A 22,610-nucleotide genomic window follows, 5' to 3' on the forward strand; every position below is an offset into this window, starting at 1 on the left:
AAAAAAAAAAAAAAAAAAAAAAAAAAAAAAAAAAAAAAAAAAAAAAAATTCACCCTTGCCACCACCTAATCTAACAATCTGCAACACGTGGATCTGCTCAGGTGCAGTATTATACTGCTGCAGAGCACAAACTATGCCAAAGCATAACTGCAGCTTCTCTCTCCAGACATCCTATTTCACTCCTTCCTTTTCATGTAGATTTAACGTTGGGATAACATCCTAAGCAGCTTTGTCTTAATCATCTGCATTTTCTGGAGCAGCTTCTGTACTGGCAAAAAAGATTCTTCAGAATCAGACAGAAATACTGGTCAGAAACGAGTACGTGCTATTGCAATGCCCAACACTTTTTTTTTCTTCTTCCATTCTTTATTACCTACACCTAGGTCCTTCAAGGGCAACTGACAGACAGGACTGGTGCCACTCCACTCCAGATCCCATAAAAACATGTTTTTTTTCAAAAAGTTTGTTTTCAGGCCCCAATCCTACCACAAAAATCTGAGCTTCTGGGCAGTCATACAGATCAGTCTCCAAAACTGTATTTTTTTTGCTCCATCCCCATTAAGCTCCATACCTGGAGCCAACAATTCCTGACATTCAGCATCGAAAGAAATTACATCCATGGTGGTAATGCTATCTGTTATCAGTTTTCTTCCCCTCTCCAGACTTCTCACCAAGCAGACAAACCAGAGACGCAGAACCAAACCAAACCCCCTTCCAAGACACAACTGAATCATAATTCTGCCAACCGTGTGCCCACGAGGACGGGAAAATACCTTTGTGCAGATGTAGCCCAAACACATCTGAGTGTAGGATTAAGCTGCCAGTGTAGCATGCAGTTTGGATGTCTTATTAAGGACCTACATCAACTTCCATCAGCACCATAAATGCCTTCCCTGCTCTACCAGTGCAGTGGGTGTATTATTTCACATGGGCATTTACAACACATATCGAAACAGTTGCTAAAAACACCTTTACATTCTTAAGGAGAAGATTTCCCCCCCCCCCCCTTAAAATTTCTACCTAATTGATACGAACTATCTAGTACTCATTTTCATTTACATACATACATACATTGTAGCCTACCAAACCCATTTTTAAATGGCCACCTTTTCCCTGGGACACTGAGAAAAACGCTAATCTACAAAATTAATCATTTTTCCTGTCTTTTTGTCATCAAATAGCACATAACCTCTTACTGTGGCCCATTTAAATGATTTTTTCCTCCTTAATGAGGGAGTGCCACAAGGGCAAGCATATATTAATATTAAAGAACTGGTCAAAATAACTAAAATCATATTCATCATATTAGCTATAACCCTTTACACCTTCTGGCAGTTGTACGCTTAGTCTGTTTTTATCTACAAAGATAGTCTTGCCAGTAATCACAGTATTTTCAGAGAAACAGGTCTGAATTCTAGTTATGGCATCGCAAATAAAGTTTTTGGGTACTGCAACACATCATTATGACTTCAGAAAATGCTACTACTGAATGAAGTAATTTGTTCCTAAAATTACTTCAGCAGAGGAAAATTTGTTGTACTGCATACGTCCTTAATACATTTTAACACTGCTCTACACTTTTGTACTAGGAAAAACACTATTAAAGTTGTAAAATAGACACAGGCAGCGCAACAAATTTCATTTCTGCACAAAAAACCCCAACCAAACAACCCTTGTTTCTACTTCTGCCAATAATGAACTCCACTAAAATACATCTGAGTAATGAGGATACATTTTAAGAGACTGTGATGCAGAACAAACAGATATGCCACGTGTTTATCCAAACCCAGGTTCTTAGAAAGATCCAACCTGAACAGCACACATCAAATACAGCAGCTCCCTGTGGAGGGTTATGTGTAAAAACTCTCAAGGTAATGCTCTAGCAACTTACAGCATACCAATGCTTAGACACGGCTGCAATAATTGTCACCAATGAAAACCGAAAGACACAAGTAGAAATAAATATGCTTACAGCAACATGCTGTGAATATTTTCCTCTCTTCTTTTTTTTTTTTTTTCCCCTCACAGCCTGCAGTTCACATTCCGATGCGTGCATTAAAACTTAGTTTTGGTGGAAAGAGACTGTGGATACAGCCACTTACATCGCAAGACGTAAAACTCCGTCAACAAACAGCACACTGCAATTTCCACCGTCACTTACCTCATACGACCAAACGCACTGAGTTCCTCCAAACCTTCGGACACACCTGCCCACCTCCACGTCCTCGTGAGTAGTGTACATTTCTCGAAGGCATTCACCTATATGTGGCACCATCCTCCTGAGAACCTCCCGGCTGAAGATCATTCCCGGCCCTCCCATGCAGAAATTCTCTCCGGGCTCCAGCCCAAGTTTTCCGAGTTCTTCAATATTACCCAGACCAGTCTGTCCCAAATACAGAGGTTTACTGCTGTTCAGTGAGCGAAGAAACTCCTCCAATTTTTCACCTGAAAAAAAAGATTACTGTTATTTCTCTGACTTCTCTGCCAGCCATCTCTTTTCATGTAGTTCAACCTTTTCCAAAAACATAACCGGTACGTGAGACTGTCATAGGAAATCTCTACTAAAGTAGAATCCTACACCTAATTGAAAATATCCTTGGACAAGCTTACCTTTTTTGGTTTTGTTTTTTTTTTTAATTAACATTACAATTACATTTTCCTTCAGCCAAAAGCCAGAATATGATCAAAATTAACCAGTAAAGTTTGCTCTATTCAACCAATACTGATGGAAGGCACTCACTTGCTAGTTTAAAACTGTCTCCAAAGTCAGATAATTTGGACAGTATGGTTCCAGGCTGGGGAAGTAGAGCAAATCTAAATTAACCAAGCAAAAGATGTTTAATTACAGACTAATTCTCCAGAAAAAAAAAGTAAAGCTCAGGTCCCTTTCAAATTATTTCCAGTGCTACAATGTTTACACTCTTTTCCTTCAAACCCCTTGCCTAGTTCTTTTAAGAAATTTTGATTTCATGTTTACTTGAAATGGAAAGTTTCTGGATAGGTTTAACTTGGTACCCCGTAACCAGCTAAAGGTAGGTTCATTACAACTTCGACATGAGCCCAAACAAAATACTGACAACTTTACATCTGCAACTGAATATAGATACACATATACGAGTGTACATGTGCCAGTATTTGACAGGTGAGAGACAGCAGATGAGCAAGCATATTAAGTGACTCAAAATCAAGTGACAAACTGGGAAGGGTACAGGTACCTTCTGCGAACTTAACACAGTGCAAGCAACCAAGCTGACAACCTGGGTTTATTTACCCTTACAACTTCAGCTTCTCTTTCCCGAGCGCGGGACGCGACACGAATAACGGCACAGCAACAGGCGCAGACCAAAGAGGAAGCTGCAGAGCATCGTGTCCTAACGGTGCTATGGAACTCGCAGGGAGCAGGGATGGTGCTGTCCGGCGTCGCACCCCGCACTGAACAGCAGCTTCACGCAGTGCCCGCGTTCGCTGAGCCCAGGGTAGGGGCAGGCGGGTGGCAGCAGCACCGCTCCCGAGGAGTCCCGCACCGACCCCGCCGGGGGAGCCGGGACGGGGAGGGACCGACAGACAAACACCCTGCGGTCGCGGCCGCGACGGCAGCAGCAGCCGGACCCCACGCCCACCCAAAGCACCGCTCGCCGTGCCCGGCGCGGTCGAACCCGCCGCTCTCCAACGCGTCGCGGCCTCCGCACGTCGGGGTTTCCCTCGGGAACCGCAGCGACGGGGCGGCTCTACATGGCCCGCACGCTGCGGCTGGAATCAAACGCCGCCGGGGCGGGGGCAGGTCGAGATACCCCATGCGCTCACCGCCCCAGATGTGAAGCGACTCTCCCCTCCACCCACCACGGGACCCCGCCGGGCTCCCAGACACCGCTCCCCTGCCTCCCGCCGGCGGGGCGCGCCCCGGTCACCTTTAATGTAGACGTCGTCGTCCGCCCGCATGAACCACTCGTACTTGTCCAGGTAGTGGTCGTGCATGTACTTGATCATCATGAAGGACTTCTTCTGCGGCGGGTAAGAGTCGTCCACGCCGGGCAGGGCGACGACGGGCAGCGGGGGCATCCCGGGGGGCGCGGCGGAGCCCTGGCTGGAGAAGAACTCCACGCGGCCCGGCACCGAGGGCGCCCACGTCCGCTGCGCCGCCACCGCCCGGCTGCCCAGGTACTTCTGGGCCGTCATCACCCCCACGTAGAGGAAGTTGCGGGGCTTGGCGCAGCCCGGGGCGGCCCCCCAGTCCCCGCTCCCGTTGTGGCTGCCGCCAGGTCGGCCGCTCCGCTTCTCGCCGCCTTCCTCCTCCTCCTCCGGCTCCCCTTCCCCGCCGGCGGCGGGGCTGGACACCGTGCCCTCCGCCGCCGCCGGCGGCAGCTCCCAGGGGCTGCTCCTGAAACTCGTGCCTCCCAGCACCGCCGCTGCCTCCGGCGGCGCCTGCTGCCCTCCCGCTGCCGCCGCGCCCCGCGCTGCCCCCGGCCCCGCCGCCCGGCCGTGGAAGGAGCAGAGGCTGGCGCCGCGCCGCTTCTTCTCGCTGAGCTCGGCCACTCGCGGGGCGATCAGCCAGGAAGCGGCGGTGAAGCCCAGCACCAGCCCCAGCACCACGCTCAGCCAGGGTCTCCGGGATCGCGCTGCCATGTCGCGGGCGGGGCGGCTCCCGCAGCGCCGCCGCTGCCGCCGCCGGCGTCCCGCTTGGAGGCGACCCCCGTCCCGCGGCGGCCCCGGGCGCGGCGCCTCCTGCCCGCAGCTCCCTGCCCTGCCCCGCCGCGGCGGCCCGGGCGGCTGCTCTGCTCCCCACTCAAAACTTCTGCGGGCGGGAGGGCGGCGGAGCGAGAGGAGCGGCGGCGGCGCCTCCGCTCCGCTGGCACCTCGTCCCCGCGGCGCCTGGTCCCTCCCCGCCCCTCCCACGGCTCGGCCCCCGCCGCACGGCTCCCCGGCCCCAGCTCCGCGCCCGCCGCCTTCCTCCGCGGCTGCCGAGCGCCTCACCCCGGAGGGCGCCGCCGGTGCCCGAGCCGCGCCGGGGAAGTGGCGGCCGCCGCCGCCGCTCCGGAAGGAAACGATTTTTTTTTTTATTTTATTTTTTTTTTTTTTTTAGATGCCGTTCTCGGATCCCCCCGCGCCGCGGCCTCGGCCCCCGGCCCGGCCCCGCCGCCTGCCCGCGACCCCTCCGCTTGCTGGGGCCGGGGCGGGGCGGTGGGGTGGGGTGGGGGTGTCCCTGTGTCTGCCGTGCTCTGGATGCCCTGGTGTGTCCCCCTCCCGCCGGGGGCTCATCTGCGGGCTCATCACCCGAGGGGGGCCACGGGCCGGACCGTCGCGCCCGGCGCTCTTCTCCAGAGGGGTGGTCGTGCGAGGCAGGTCCGGGGTGCCGTGTCGGGAAGCCGTTTCCTCTGCCCTCACTCTGGCCTCTGCTTTCAGCCCCGGACATTTAACAACTCCCCAGCGAAGAGCGCCTTTCCCTGCGGCGTGGATTCCCGACCTCAGGGTTCTGGCGTTGCCCACAGCCTGGGATGACCGACGGCAGGAATTAAGTGACCAGGACACTGTGCCTATAGGGACAGCTTTAATTTTTAAGTTTACGGTTGCCTGCCTATCCTCCATATTTATATGCATTCCATATTTAATTGTGCAAGATGCCCATCTCCATGGACATCCATGAGAAAACCATAAACTGCTCATTGCATCCATTTGTTGTTTCACTGAAATACATCCAAGCAGCAGAAGATCCAGTAGTGTATATTGAACAGTTTTTCAGCAAAACCACTCATTTTTATAACTAAGTCTGTGGCACTGTGGGTCACTTCGTACGACTTTATCAATTGTCAGACACATATGTCAAGGTGAGAGCTGAAGTATGGAGGCTGCTTTTGTGTGATGTTAGCAAAAGTATGGGAATAGTGAGAGGAAAATTTCAAGTGCTTTTGGAAAAAGATATCACTTTGCTCACCTAACAAAGAAAATCTACTCTACATAGTCTTTAACTCGGAAGAAGCTGAAGCAATTTGCAGTTTTTCCATGTGACTCCACCACATTCAGTGAGGATTATGTGTGCTTTTCAGGATTTTGGGATGTGGAAGTATCAGCCTCAGTAAACATACCCTGTGCCTTCCCCAGGGCTGAACATCTTTTCCAAAGCAGTCCATCATTAATTTCCTCTCCATGTGCACACAGGCTGGCAAACTTATGCCACCAAACAGTAAGGCACTAGGTATTTGCTCCAGCTGTCACCACTAAAACAACAATCCAAGCATTGTGTCTAGGGATATAACCACCACCTGAGATGTTCTGTGAGCAACACGATAGCAGATCCTGGGTCTGTCTTTACCAAGCTACCAACAGACAAGTTGGAAGGATGTCCTGCAGAAAGCCTTTACAATGGCATTGGGAATTATCAGTATTACAAGTGTTTCAGTTTTCCATATGAGCCTTGCGTTTAAAAATGCCATCTCCCAGCCCTTCCCCCCAGCTCCTTGCAAACAGCTGGGAATTGATGGGCACTTGTGAGTCATGTGCAGTACCATCTCCAGTAGTAAGGGCTCCTCTAGACCTACACAGCCCCATCATAATGGTGTCCTAAATTTTCAGACATCTTACTGCTGTGGGGTTGCAGAGGTGCAATGTATGACACTAAGCCACTTCCACTGCTTATGCATATACTGAAATTACTCAAGTCGGTGTCAACTGTACCAACTCCTCAGGTCCAACAGCTCTTATTTTTGTCACAGAAATAGCAGGCAGACCCATGAGAGGTGACCATAAAGCCCTTTTGCACACTTCCAAGATGAAAATGGACCTTAAGGTCTTGTGAGTGCCAAAATAGTTTGTGAAGGAATTGAGTATAAGGTGTGAATCTACATTTATATTTTTAGTTCAGTGCTATACCACTATTTTGATACACCATGGGGGAATCAGTTGAAGGTTTGTGGGGTTTAACAAAGATATGGAGAGGGCCACTTTTATAGGAGCAACGGTGGCACCTAGTGGCTGATAATAACAGTCCTGTACCTGTGTTCAGAATGCCTTTCCAGATCATGTAAAGGGCTTCTGAAACATCGTAGGAATCTAAAACACCACTCACAATCTCTTCACAATGGCCATAGGTGGGAAGCACTGACTAAAACTAGCTTCACGTTAAGTAAGGCTAAGAGCAAGTTGTGAGCCTATCTTTGGGCATAGTCTTACATCCTGCTGGTCCCATGTCCTGTGTCAGTCATGTGAAGAAATGTCATTTTAACAGTGTAAGTTGATCAGCTGAAACACACATAGCCCAGGAGCGCATTAGAGCTGAACAGGAAAAAAAAAACACCCACTTGAATTCCACAGTCAGAAAGGAGCTCACTGAACTATACTCTGGTTCCAAATTTCATTCAGCCTCAGATATCCCACATAAAATAACAAGTCTGCTAGAGTAGTAGGATTTCTTTGCATATTTGTAACCAGCTGCTAAAACTTGCAATGTGTCAAAAAACTGAAGCATGATCGTGAAGAAAAATTTATTGCTTCAATTGCATTTGAGCTGTTGCTCAAAATAGAACTCCTGACTGTTAATTGTGTTGTTTTGCTCCAAAGAGAGCTTTACAGGATAGTAAGATTAAATATATACATAAAAATAGGTACATGTATCAAAGGTCAATAACTATTACACTATTTCTTGATAAAGCAGCTTAGTGTCATTCCTGCTAAGAGACCATTTACTTAGGACTGTTGGTATGGTGAGTGTCTCAGCTTTCCATATGTGTTTGTTTTATACATGTGTTGCTACAAACAATCAAATGATGCATGGTTCCACCAAGGCAGACTGAAATGAACTTTAACATGTAATTAGTGGGTTTTGTTTAGATTTTGAGGTATTAAGGACAGGCTAGATAACTTCAGAGATGAAAAAATAATCAGATATCTAATTTTTGGGGAGGTTTTAAGACTATCTTGGTAACATATCGTGTTAATTTCAAAACTAGTTTTACAGATGGCTTCAGTTTATGTTGTAGCAGCCAATACAGTCAACCCAAGCTCTGTTAGGAAGTTAGGAAAGAATAATTGCAATGACTGTCATTTTCAAAAAAAAAAAAAAAAAAAAAAGCCTTAGAAAAGTGGTGACAAATAGACCTGCTTGATGCAAGAAAAGGGAAACTTAAGACTGGAATATTAATTATTGTAAGGACTGGAGCTATTGCTACCAGACAAATATGAAAAATTTGCAGTGGTCTTTGAAGCCAACCCAAAACTTCTTTCACTGCTTTCTCACTTTTGTTCTTCAAAATATCACCATGAATAAGTTTGAATAGCTCCCTTTTAGGTGTGTTATAGTAAATAAAATGTATAGCTTTTGGCTTTAAGTGAAAGACAATAATGTGCCCACGACACAAAAATGACTCACATCTCACCTAGCACAGCCACCTGCAAAAGATAAAGACATTTCTGCTGTCGTTGTAGAGCAAACTTTTGGAAACTCTAAGAAATCCCACTTGAGCATTCGGTTTTATTATGGAGGCATATACACATCACTTACAGAGCAGTAGTTGTAACTGACAACTGTCTCTTAAAATTTTTGTAACCAAATGTTTATTCATTGATACACCTGGGTAATCATATGCATTAGTGGCATTTTGACTAAGAAAGAGTTTTATTGTCTTTATTTACTTTTTTTTTTTTAGTATTCTAAAACTCCCCAGTGCTTATGGCTGATTTTGATATTTTTACACTGTGCCTGTGTTATTCCAACATATGCCTACAGCCATTAGCATTTCCAGGCACAGGTTTTTTTTTTGAAGGTAAGTACTTGACCGATCCGTTAGCCCTCAAATGAATGTTATTGAAGCCCTTTCTGTTGATTTTACTGGGCATGGGGCCCAGCTAGATCTTGGATAAGTATAGCCCTTCCTTTCAAGAGAGATCAGCTCCTTGTGTATATTCCCTCACGTTCACACACTTACAGTCTTACCACCATTTCCTTGCAGAGAAATGACAGATAGTGCAGCAGGAGGTCAACTGCAGTATCTTGCTCCTTCACTACTGTCCACACAGCCATTTCTGATGCTCATGGACTTGATCCTGTTCTAGACTGAGATCAGTGAACTGCCACAGGCATTACTGAAAATAAAACCTTTATGTCTTGTAGAATTACACATAGTTCTGAAAATCCATCAGTAACTCGAATTTTAGGTTCAAGGTGATTTTGAAACATCAACTGTTACCAAAATCATCTTTTATCTGTGGGGAAAAAAAAAAAAAAAAACAAAACAAAACGTGGAACTCCATATTCCTGTAATTTGTTTTTGGATTAAAACCAAATTGAAATACTATATGAGATAGGCTGGGCTACGAAACAGTGCTTAGGAAAATCCTTTCAGATTTAACACTTGCTCCATTATTTACGAAAAATTATTACACTAAAGTTTACATTGGCAATTTATATGTAAATTTCATTTAACCTGCTTTATTTCGCTCTTCTTTCAAACTGTTTTTCTCGTCTGTATTTTGAGGTTATTTTCCCTCTCATTTTGGAATACAAATAAATGAGGCTAAATCACTCTCTTTTATGAATAGGAGACATCCATACATAGCTCTGTATGGCATACATTAAGAGGTCCTATGTGATGGACAGCAGTGTTTACTCTCTTCCTCCTCAGGTGCTACAAAAGCCATGGACTTGTATGGAGGACATAGTCTCAAGTGGCTTAAATGAGTTTGTCTTGACATTTTTGTCACGCTTTTTTGCCTACTTGTGGCAAACACAAGGATTAAGCAAAGCAATTTCTGCCACTTAAAAGAATGTCAGCAATGTCTTACATCTCCATATGCACTTAGGACAGAAAAAAGCCACGAGCATCAATTGTGGTAATGAGATAGCCACTATTGTAAGGAGCATGACAGAAAATACCTCTTTCAAAGACTTCAGCAGAAACATTTAGTTCTCAATGTACTCTGAGAACAGCCTGTATGGAGGAAGATCAGATATGGTCATAAGACTGAAAAATTTTTTGTTTTCATAGCTTTTACTAATTGTTGTAGTACCAAGGGTAACACCGTAATTTGATCAAGGTGGCCACAAGAAGTCTTTTTTTTTTTTTTTTTTTTTTTTTCCCTCTTGGAAACAAAAGAAGGTAAAATAGAAAGTTAATTTCTAATAACAATGGACATATCCTCTGTGCACTACAGGTTAACCTACACAAGGAGGCCATGTGACATATACTTTGCTGGGTTGTTTTGTGAAGGCGGAGGGCCAACTCTGAAGGTTGTTCAAGCCATTTGAAAAGAGAAATCTGTCAGAGTAAATAAAAATTTAAACTAATTAAAAAAAAATCCACTTGGAAGAAAACTGTAGAAAACAAACAGTAGGATGTCTACAAAGATGAGCAGCTCTCCCAGAGGAAGAACTGAATAATTATCTTTCATTGTGAATCAACCAAAACAAAAGTGATAATAAACATACACAGGTCCCATCCTCCAACATTTAGTGTCACTGAACCGTGTGACATTTTAAAAGGAAAAATAAAAAACACAGAACAGTGAGGCCAGAAGTCTGATCCTAGCATGTTGATTTCATGTATTTATGCAATCCTTTTTATTAAAGAACTGTTGAAAAAGATATAAACATGCTGATAACAAACTGAACTTTTTATTCCCAAACTTGCTATGAATTTTACTCAAATATGACTTTTACTCAGACTTGGCATCAAAGTCACCTAATAGAATATCATTCTAATCTGCAACTTGAAATTTGTGTTTGAAGGACAAATAATGATACTTAAAAGACTCATCATCTTCATTAAAAATTGCAATAACCTTGTTTGGCAATTGTTATGTTAAACTAGGGAAAAAAAATTTCATTTCTGTATTATGTCAGTTTTCCCTCCTGAACCCAGAGATGAATTTTCAAAGTTTGAATTAAGAATATAAAGAATTGTACTGTAAAATTGAGAGAGAAAAATATAAAGGATTTTAATTAGAATCCACTTTTTCAGTCTGTCAGTATTCTTTTTTTAGAATTTACTTAGAAGCAGTCCCATTGAATTTGGTAGTATTTCAGATGTGCCTGCTTCTAGTTCTTATTATTAGCTGAGTATATTAGTAACCATACTAAGATTTCCAAAAAGCCAGATGAGAGCTAAGAATTATGAGCTTATTTTTCCTGAGAAGTTTAATATGTTGTCTGCTGCAGCTAATCACTCACAGGATTAGAAAGCCTGTCAGGAGAGTTTAGGCACACCATGGATAAACTATTAAAGTCCCATCGAAGACACTGGAAAGCTCCTTATTGATTTCAATAAGCCTTGGACTGGGCCCGAAAATTTGCTTGTGCTTAAGACCTTCCTTATGCTTCCTTCCTTTGAATAGAGGTTGGCTCTTTTACAGCCACACTGGGAGGCTGATTAGATACTGGCTGAGGAAAAGTACACACACCCAATATGAGGAGTAGCTGTGCCACCTTGTGAAACAACACCATGGTTGCAGTCTGATGGTCGCTGGCAGCATTTCATCATAATTCAAACCATCATACGATACCTTTGGGACCAAGCTATTATTACACGGGTTTATTTCATACATTTTATCAGAAAAATACTTTTAAAGAAGCTGCTTCTGTGGTCACTTTCTGATTTATTTGCTGAAAATTCTAATACAGTTTTGAAAACGTTATGTTTTACCTGTCGTTTCCCGCTGTATGTACTGGGAATACATTGTGTGAAGATGGACAGCTCTGGATAGCAGAAGACTTTTCCAAAATAATTGTATTTTTGTCAAAGAATAGTAATCACTTTATACAAAGTGTCTTGTTCAGAGATACTTGAGGGGAAAACCCAAACAAACAAATATTCTAAGAAGCGTAAGGAATTTTCTAACAAAAAAATTAGATTGCATATTTTATCTTTTTATGAATACATTCAAGAATTTTAAAACTGCCACGTTTAAAACAATTAAAAACCCCCTTTTTATTTAAAAGGCATGATGTTTCTGTGAATAAAAATATGTGCATGAAATATCAATCATGAAATCGATTCAACAAGTGTCTACAAGGAAACAGTTACTCTATTTTGAAAAGACATCATATGAAATACATCATGATTTTTAATAACACTGTTTAGCTATACTGGCCTGGCAAATTTTCTTTGCAAAATCATACTGATTACATCGCTACTTGTGTAAGTTTGCTTATTGGGGAACTGCCAATAAGCACTGATGAGCACCAGCATGTAACAAACTGTGGAAAATACCCAGGACTCAGAACAGTTCATCAGTTTAGCTTGTGACCTTGAGGTGAGAGTGCATAAAGTTTACAGATTTACAGTCTCATGCCGCAAGTTTCAAAGAGATATCTTCTCATGAGTTACCTGAAATTTCAGATGAACGTAAGACAAATATGGATGAATTCCTATGATGATAAAATAAGCTAATCTGTGTCACTTTCTTTAGTATCATCTATGGCTGTTTCCAGGAACTGTACCTATGCAAAACCTTAAAGCAAAAAGAAGGTTAAAGCAGGTTAAAGAGTTAAAGCAAAAAGGCTTTGAATTTCAAAGACAGTCTAGTTAGTCAGTCTTCTGTCCTGCATGGGAACCCATCCTTCCAGGCTGGAAGATGCAAGGTTTATGACAGTAGGCTGATCCTGATGAATTTTCATTTCATTTATGCTAGGGAACACATTTATATGCCATGTGGTATCTTGTGCCTCCAAGCTGCTAGGGTAGATGTGGCACCTGTACTAAAAGGGGCCTGCAAAGATCTGCTGGATACTCCATGGACAAAGGCGCAAAAATTGCCCTGGAGCAAGAAGGATAAATGTTGATTCCCCTTGATTCACACACCAGCCACCTAGAAATTCCTCAGATAGTATATTCCGCCACTTCCGCCTTGTAGACTTTTCCAGATGGCAGGAAAAAGACACTACAGGAGTGATACAGAGGAATACCATCTGACCACCCAAAAGCAACAACCTTGCAGAGTCCTGCAGGAGGGGTTGCACTGCTAGTTTTGGCTGGACTAGTAAGACTGACTTCAACGGCCATCAAAGCTTACCCACCATCATTTTTTCTGTCTCATTTTATTCAAGTAATCACCATTAGGAATTTTATGACTGGAACTTATATTTTTTAGCTAACAAATTATTTTCTCTTAAAAGTATTCTAAAAAGACTTCAGCTATTAGCATCAAGTGCAATGTAAAACAATATCCAATTAACCACACCCCATCATATGCAGCATTTAGCTTCTCTTACGGTAAGAGAGGTGATTAACATGTTAAAACAGTTGATATTAGAGATCAACCTCCTTATTCTGACATAAAGGTTCAGATCTGAACTCTTCTCATACTCTTGTCTTTTCCCAAGGTTTGATTTCCCGAGCAGAGGAAAGTCAAAGCACTCCTTATCTGCCACTTGCAAGGCCAGGCAAGAAATTGCTCATTTTATTGAAGATTTAAAATTTGCCATTTTCTTCCATTTATTTAGCTTCACTCTTTTAATCCTAGGACAGGGGAAAGAAAGAGTCATATTATCACCTTCAACACACTCCATGATTCATCTCTTCTGTTTTCAGGGTTTTATTTAAAAGCCTTCACATCGAAGAGTACTCAGCATGCTGCTTTATGCTTAAACACTAGCTGACAGATCCTACACAAGGAAAAGGGTCTCCTTTTCAAAGCTTTCTTTTCAATACAGCTGAAATTAGCATGGGGGCATATTCTTAGAAGAGAGCCCACCACTAGCATCAGCTTCAGCAGAGTGATACATCACAAAAAGGGCAGGCATGAATAAGCTGAAGCACTGTCATGTAAAAATCCCTTGGGATTCCCAGGGAGAAAAGAAGTGGTTCCTCAAAGAAACAATGCTGGGGATGAGAAAAAGAAATTCTTGTTGCTGCATTTCCAGTGCACCAACTAATAAGTGCAATAACTGAGCAACCTGACTTAATTGTATTTTTAGTTGCCTTCAAGTAAAGTAAAGTGTCTAAAGTAAAAAATAAGCAAAACTACTGAAGACAAGGATGAAAATGTCCTAAAGCATTCAGGGACAAAAACAGTGCAAGATAAAAGCAGGTATCGGGGTAATAAGATCTTCTTCTGTAGGCACACAGAAAGTACATATCAGAAGAGCAATGATGCTGAGTAGGCCAGAGAGTAAATTAAAAACTCATTGGTTTTAAATAAATTAAAAACTCAAAAAAAACCCCTCATTAAATCTGTCTTTTCTTTAAAACACCATCATACTTATATTTTTCATCAGTTTTAACTGAGGAAGCTACTTACGAACTGATTGATAACACAAACTGTGTCAGCACCAAAGACATAAGGATTCAGGATTCATAGAGTAAGGAAGGAAGGTACCAGAGAGAACCTTTAAGAAATTTAAGTGTGGCTAAGGTAGTTTTAAACTGCAAAACTTCAGTTTAGGATGCTTGGAGAACTGGGTTGCAGCTTGAAGTCAGAATAGCAAGTTTGGTGAGGTTCTAAGAGAACAAAACAGGACCAGTGTTAAACTGCTTTAAAGTTTAAACTTCAGTTTTTAAAAACTGATCCATTTGCCTAACTATGACTTCCAGGGAGAACTACCTGAAGCAAATCCAGTTTCTCATTATGTAAAAGCATAACAAGATCTGAAAGCGGAAAGTTCTCCGGATATGGGGCTCTCCTGAGCAGAGGAGTCTATGCTTGGCCCATCTCAATTTGGTTTTGACGACAAAAACAGGTCCCAAAATGTCCACAGTTGGAAGGGACCCACCAGGATTAAGTGCAACTCCTTGTCCTGCGCAGAACACCCCAAGGGTCACACCCTGTGTCTGAGAGTATCATCCAAATGCTTCTAGAACTGTCAGGTTTGGTGCTGTGCCCACTGCCCTGGGCAGCCTGTTCAGTGCCCAACCACCCTTTGGGAGAAGAACCTGTTTTTAACCTAAACCTGCCCTGGCACAACTTCAGGCCATTCCCTCAGGTCCCGCCTCTGGTCACCCCAGAGCAGAGATCAGTGCCTGCCCCTCCTCTTCCCCTCACAAGGAGGTTGTAACTGCACTGAGGTCTCCCCTCAGTCTCCTCTTCTCCAGCTGAACACACCAAGTGACCTCAGCCACTTCTCATACATCTTCCCCTCAAGGCCCTTCACCGTCCTCGTTGCCTCCTTTGGATACTCTCTAACAGCCTCATATCTTTTCATACCGAAAGAAAAGTTAAATTTACAGTAACAAAGTTAAGATACTTTGTTGAGGGGGGTTCTTTGGTGAATTTTTCAATATAAAGAGTGGAGAGATAAAATTACAAATCAGCTCTCTAAAATTAGGGACTACATTCTTCTTCCTGGTTCTTCTGTTATTTCTACCACCAATAAAAACATCAAACCTTCAGTATTTAAGAAACTTTAAGGAACTATATATTACCACAGTAATCACACATACGTTCCCTGGTTTGATGCCAGTATTTTCATCAGGGGAATAGTGGTTTGCTGAAGACTTCACTTCTGTTTTAGCATGAATTATCATCTGAGAATTCTAACTGTAGGTGGAGAAATTACACTGAGTAGAAAGCAAATTTACACTACATCATCAAAAAAGTATTTTTATAAGTAATCTTAATGACTTGTTTGGTGTGTCAATGTTCTCTGAAAGAAAATAAGTGTTTGTAAATTAGACCCCAACCCTGCAATTATAATGCATAGCAGTCATGGTTGATTACCTTATAAAACCAATTTGTATATTCTTCACTCTATTTTTTTTCTTTTTTTTTTTTTCTTCCTTTCCTTTTCATCTGAAACTCCAAAGCAGGAGGAGTTAGAAGACAGAACCAGGCTGTAAAGCAAAAAAGTCTGCACTACTTGCTTAAAAAAAAAAAAAAAATAGAAATGCCTAGGTTTTGTGCATATTCTTCCATTATAATTGAAATAGAACAAACTCCTTGTTTATGAACATAATGTTGAATTACTGGGAACTTTCTTCACTTTTTTTTTGTCTGGAAGGGATAGCAATTAATTTTTTTGCTTTAGCTTTACCACATGCATGAAATTATATGTGCAAGATGAGTCATAACTACTCATCTCTTTGCAGAGCGTAAGGAGAAATACGATAAAATTATTTTATGATAAAAAAACAGCTACTGCTTTTTTTGGTCAGAAGGGCATGGTGGTAATTTAGGCAGTGTTTCTGTGCCAGGCACATTTGAAAATGATTTTGAAAACTAAGTACCTCCTAATAATTCACAGAACCACAGATAATTTTCTTATGGTAAGTTTACTCTGTTTCTCACCTTTATGGTCCACATCACCATGCTGAATAACAAAGGCAAAATGGATTAATGACAGCAAAAAGAAGTTTTATTTTCAGCAAGCATTCAGCCTCCAGTCATAACATGTTAAAATATTTACAGGTGAGAAAGTGAGGAGGGTATCCTTTTTTGTTGTATAAGAGACAGTATGCCATCTCTGGAGTGAACTGATGGCACTGGAAGTTTCAGTGGGAGCCAGCAGAGATGACCAACACTGCCTGCCTGGTTTCCCCCAGCTTCAGGGCTGCCACACTCCCCAGGCAGCCAGTACAGCCTGCTGAGCTGTTGTAGTGTCCAGCTCCTTGTTTGAGCTGTCTGTCTGACAGGCAGGGTGCCCTCACCCCTGTGTGCCCTCGGCAGCTCCAACTCTCAGCTTCATGAGAAATTCAGCTTTACAGACTGAAAATCACGCAATTCAGCAAACTGAAATCGTGCAATAGTCCCCAGCTGGCACTCCAGTTGTTTTCCCTTGCTATTTGGTAACCAGCCTTCCCCAAAGAAGGAGTAATAGCATTACCTGGTGATAAGTAACAAGGGACTAATGCTGCCTGTTTCACCAGTACTATGCTGTGTGTCTTGTCCATCTTGGTATACCATAAATATTGTTTAAGAACTGCTTGGGTAAAACTGTTCTTGGCACTGGAGCTTTTTGCTTTAGATGTCAGAAAAAAAGCACTTGACCTGCTCTTTTTAGAAGGCAACAGCTTCACAGGGCCAAATGTTTCTTTCAAATGTATACACACACACACAAGTGTCTCTGTATCATACATTCATATGTATTCATACATTCACATACCTAAGTGTAGACATATACATATGTATGAATGAACTTCTTTGGAAAATGCACCTTCACCTAGGTAAGAGTCCAGATACTTGTTCTGCATGGAAATGAAGGCAAAGCTTGTCCTTTAATCTGCTACTGGACAAAACAGTTATGTGATTGAATAAGTCAGTCATCCTAAATGAAAAAAAAATGACCTCTAAAACAAACCCCCAAAACCAAAACAAATAAAAATTAAAAAAAGCTTAAAATGCAGTGAAAATGAACAGTGTGCCTAGAGCCAGAGGTGTTCATGACTAAGCGCCCAAGAAATGTCAAAGCTGTCAGACAAATGGAAAAGTCAATCATAATTTCCCACTGCCAGGATGCAGAGAGATGAAGGCCAGGCATGTTGGCAGCATCAAACTGTCCCGTCATCACAACTGTTCTGTCCAATCTGAGGGGCACAGGGAATAATATATCATAATGGAAGGGGATTTCAGAATGGAAGAGGGTTTTCTGGCGGTGGTAGAGTTGCCTTCTGAGAACAAGGTCACTGAGTCCCTGCTTGTCATAGGGGTTTGGACACAGCACTGGGGAAAGTATGTGACTAAGGCACATACCATTAAATGGAGTCAGTAAGGTGAAATTCGATGGGCATCACTATATAGATCCTACCATCAAATACCTTTATTTTTCTTTATCAAAAAAAAACACCCAAAGAAACCAGTTTCTCACCTCAAGGCCAGACATGCATTTAGGTCCGTAGCAAATTCATCTCTCCCTGGGCAGTTTGCAGTGTACTGCAACATTTGTTTCCACACAATGTTACTGCTGTAAATCCTAGGTTTTACTCATTTGTTTTCCACTGCCTCGGGATTTGACAACTTGCCAATTTAACGCACTGGCTTCCAGGCTGCAAACAGTATCTCTATTCCGCTTGCTAGGAGAGCCCATTTTACTCTAGCTTCGAGCTTTGCATAATCTTATACTTCCGACCTAATTACTTCTAATGTTTAATATTTTTACCCACATGTACAATGCCAAAGCTACTGTTGATTTAGCTCACTCAATTCTAAATGCCTTGCCCAGGATTTATTCTTGTCCTAAGTATACTTTCTGTGTCACATTTCAACCAGGAATAAAGCCTGATTTACTGTCATAGCTGCCTGTTTATCCTTATCTCAATCTTAACAAATTTGGAGTTTTCCCATTCCATTTCTCATTATTTTATTTTTAAATTGTCTCTGTAAGCTGTGCTATATGGTAACTTAATACTGCAGCCATCTCAGAAGTGTTTATGGGTCATGACAAAGATGCAATAAACTGTCAGACCTTTAGAGCAATACAGACCATTTCAAACAAAATAGAGCTTCCTGATTCCTTACTTGAATTTTTCCCCCACATACCTAACACAAATGGCTCTGAAGTTCAGTGTTAATCTTAAAAAACAAACATTAAAAAAAAGAAAATCACTTTTGGCCCCTGACTATTGTAAATTACCCACATACCAGTTTACTAATATTGGTTCAGCTCACATCTCAATGAGCTGAGACAACCTTTATGGCCTTGCTCATTAAACAGAAAGAGAACTAATGCAAATTTAAAGATTGAAGGTCCTGTGCTTGTTTTAGTCTAACAGCTACTTTTATAAGGCAAGTCTTTCCCTTAGCAATATACCACTAACAGAGCTAGTCACACACAGAATGTTATTCACTTGCAGCTTCTCTATCAAGATTGTCTTATATCCAAAGCAGTTTCAAAATGCTATCATGCAGTTCAAAAAAAAAAAAAAAAAAAAAAAAAAAAAAAAAAAAAAAAAAAAAAAAAAAAAAAAAAAAAAAAAAAAAAAAAAAAAAGAACACACAAAAAAGCCCTAGAGTGTGAAAATGAGAAATCAGATTTTGAACAAACATCTCCCACAACAAAACCATTCTGTGTTATTGTCACTAACTTTATTCATTTCCTTTCTGAGGAAGTGCTGAGTTATTTAGAAGAGAGACTCAAACAGTGGAATTAAAAATACCGCTTCAGTGTGCACACTTATATGTGTGTTTTCAGTATTAAGCTGTGCCTAGAGAGAAGAAGCTTTAAAGGCCAAACTGGCACACCACTCAGAGGTATTAAAACCAGCAGCCTACCAAATCTGAAACAAATAAGCCTGATACCCAGCAGATTTGTCCTATGTGTTGAGCAATAACTATGCTGTCATAAAACTTTCTTCCTTCTACCTTACCTCTACTCTACTTCCTCCAACAAGGCTACCCTTACCACAGGGAACGTGAATTCCCACAGATGAACCCACTTTACAGCTACAATAGTTTCAATTTACTGCACCAGCTGCAGCAAATTGATTTCTAATCTGAGAGTGGCCTTTTGGAGAATGTCCAAAAAGGGCACAATCAGCACAGAGGAAACCCCAGAGGGAAACAAGCCCTCTGCAGGAAGGCTGGTTCATGTGCTGGGTTGTCTGTGAGGCTAAATATATGGGTGTAAAAAATAACACACACCAACTTAGGATCTGTGTGTTCTCATGAAAATGATATAGCATGTCATGCTGCTATGAATTAACTATTCCCCTCTCTCAACCTAAAATCTACCTGCCAACTGGTTTCAGTAATTCACTGAAAATACAACTGTGTACAGAATTTTTGTTGCTGGGTTGCTTTAATAGAACATAATATATCAGAGTGTCCAGCATTTTTTTCCAAAACCAGATGATATAAATTAGGTCTGGTGAGGAAAAAAGAACCCTTAACAATACGTAATTCATAACTGAATGTGCTGACTTTTGGATTCAGTGTGTAATGGTCAGCACCACCACCACTGACCAGACTGGTTGCTTCCTGGGAGAAATCTACTGAAAAGCAGCTGCAAAAGGAAGAAATCACTGTCTAGAGAGGTCTGGTCAAAAGCTGTTTACCTAAAGTGTATGTTCACTCAGACCCCACCTCAATTCAGACTTGAACTACATCTGTCCTCCAGCAGAAATCTCCCTGGAATGTGCTTGTATTTGGAGAGGAAGGGAGAGGAGAGAGGGGAGGGGAGAATGATCCCATAAATCCCAAATCTTGCAAGTTAAATCTTCTATAGATTTAGATTCATAAACTTACAGACAAGAAATTAATGAAGAAGCTTGTTTTTTTCTGCTGCTGTTCTGTTTTCTCCTTCCAACCAATGGACTATAAATGGGCACAGGCCTGTCAAACTCGACTTACAGCTCTGGGTTTTCAGTGCCACCAGCTTGCTGAGGAATGAATTGAATCATAGCCCATGCCGTGTTCCAACCCATGAATCCAGATATTTGAGTCTGGATGTTGCAGTGGCTTGAGCCTGAACTGATGTTTTGGGAAGAGCTGGAACAGAGAAGGCCCTTCAATATAAGCAGGAGCTCACAGACATAAGAGTCTTTCCTGCATTCATTAATGCATTCCTCCAGAACGCAAATAATTAGGTTATGGCTGTATAGGTGAGGCCACAGCAGAACTGTGAATCCACAGAAGGTCCCTGGATTTGTATCCTTCTTTGTCCACGAGGTGAAGCTTTCTAGGAAATCCTAAAACAAACAAACAAACAAATTCAAACAAACCAAACAAAAACAATTAGGCCGTACAAAAGGCATTTTTTAATGAAGGAACCCATATAGGAGGAAGTGCTGTTGTTAAAACAGAAAGTGTAATTCTCAAAAAATACTGGGTGCTGGATACTTTTAAAGTGTATCTTGTGCCATAGAGAGATGATCCACCTTGTGTTACAGCTGTTCTAGCTTTTTAAATCTGGATACGTTGTCTAACCAGTAAAATCACATGAGAAAATAGCTGACAGAAGCGTCACATTTATTGTGCTGGATGGCTGTCTGATGCTTAGTTCATCTGACTAGATTCCCCATAAATTTGTGTTTCAGTGAGTTATTCAGTTTACAGGAGCATAACCATGATCCTTGGAGAGGATATGGTAGTTTGATCTGCTTGAAAACATCTCTGAGCTAATCAGTAAGACAGTCTTCTTGGGTAGAGGAGTTTGTGGCAGACCTTCCTGACCTTTCAGTGATAGATAGCAGAGATATTCAGCATCCACACAGGTCCAGCTATTATAGTTATTCATTCAGCACTCACACAGGGGAATATCATGACTGAACAAGTAACTTCTGCCCTACCTAGAGTAGTTTGTAAAGTGTGACAATTCACAATTCATAACTGCATCTTTCTTTTTCAAATCCTGATGTGACCGAAGTAACTTTACTCATGGAAAACTCAAAAACGTCTCTTCCCCTCTTGTTTTTCTGTTACAGATCTTGTCTTATGTAATGAGTGCATTGACAGAAGAAAAAATTAAGATGGAAACTTAAAACATGTACCCTGCAAAAGCAACAAGCCCTGCAAGATCCTTTCCATAGGTCAGCTCTGTACTTAACTGAAGGGGAGTGGTAACTACAATTTTCCCAAATTGTGCTTGTTGGAGTGCCAGGAGTTTGTTTTCAGCACCTTTACAGGCCAAAATCAGATAATATGAGAACTCAGTTGCATATTTCTGGACACTTTTAGGATGGGAAAAATACAGCAAAGAAAGAGGAAAGCTGAGAATTTCCTCAACAGAATCTTCTGAGATGCTCTAGTGATTTGGGAGAGTAACTAGAAGTCATTAAAAAAGCTTCTTGGGCAGTTTTGAAAATTAATCCTTATTTACTGGAGAGAAAAAAGTTATTTTTTCTAAAATCTAAAGTTGTGAAATACAGTATCTGCCAGTGCAATTGTAAGTGGGAAGAATCTGCATGAACAAGTACTCTTACTTCCAGGTTGCCGATGTGCAGTTTGTGAGAGTAAATTCCTGCTATGTGTCACTGCAAATGCCAGTTTTCTGAGCAAAAGGTAGTATTCTACCACAGTTATACCCTTGTCCTACGCAATAGGTGCTAGTAAGATATTGACATATACACTTGGTGTTGTATGTAATTTTGTACTGACTTAAATAGGAGACTTTGATGCTACTTGAGCTGATTACCATTGGAATAAAAATTTTAAACCTACACCCAGATTTGTTTCTTTCCTGATGCAAATTTGACTACTTTCTTGTCATTGACTACTTTCTTATCTTTAAGCACATGCTTAAGTCTTATTGAAGTCAAAGTTTCCCTCAGCCTGCAGAAAGGGACCTGGGGGTCCTGGTCAAGGGCAAGTTAAAAATGAACCAGCAGTGCCCTGGCAGCCAGAAGGGCCAACCCTGTCCTGGAGGCATCAGGCAAAGAATCCACAGTCAGTCGAGGGGGGGGATTGTCCCGCTCTGCTCTGACCTGGGGCGGCCTCACCTGCAATATTGTGTGCAGCTTTGGGCACTGCCGAGGCCCGGGTTCGATTCCTGGTCAGGGCCACTCCCCGGGCAGATGGAGCTCGCTAGCCCTGTAAGGCAATCCATCTACGTCCTGAGGACCTCGCTGCCACCGTCCAAGCTCGCTTGGCCCCGGCAGATGAACCTCAGGATTAAAGGGTGGGCTCAGTTCCGCGCACACTGTGTCTCACCTAAAAAATCCAATGCGCAGGCTGGAAGGTGGAAAGACCTTCCCTGGTTCTTCGTTCGCGAAGACTGGCCATTATATAATTTTTTATATTATAAGAAAGATATTAGAGCT

The 22,610-nt window shown here is 42.2% G+C and overlaps 1 protein-coding gene across 1 annotated transcript in view; it reads right to left on the bottom strand.

Moving 5' to 3' along the window:
• Positions 1 to 4,702, bottom strand: part of CHSY3 (chondroitin sulfate synthase 3) — a 134,407-nt gene extending 129,705 nt beyond the window's left edge. Inside the window, exons 1-2 of the mRNA XM_027894413.1 lie at positions 3,909 to 4,702; positions 2,162 to 2,445 (exon numbers count right to left, since the gene is read on the bottom strand). Coding sequence (XP_027750214.1) covers positions 2,162 to 2,445; positions 3,909 to 4,623 — 999 coding nt within the window. The 5' untranslated portion in view covers positions 4,624 to 4,702. The remainder of the gene's footprint in view (positions 1 to 2,161; positions 2,446 to 3,908) is intronic.
• Positions 4,703 to 22,610: the final 17,908 nt, after the last annotated feature.

The sequence above is a fragment of the Empidonax traillii genome, unplaced genomic scaffold (assembly GCF_003031625.1).
Source record: "Empidonax traillii isolate 1590-97213 ecotype Southwest subspecies unplaced genomic scaffold, ASM303162v1 scaffold2:size4533513, whole genome shotgun sequence".
Taxonomy (NCBI): Eukaryota; Metazoa; Chordata; class Aves; order Passeriformes; family Tyrannidae; genus Empidonax; species Empidonax traillii.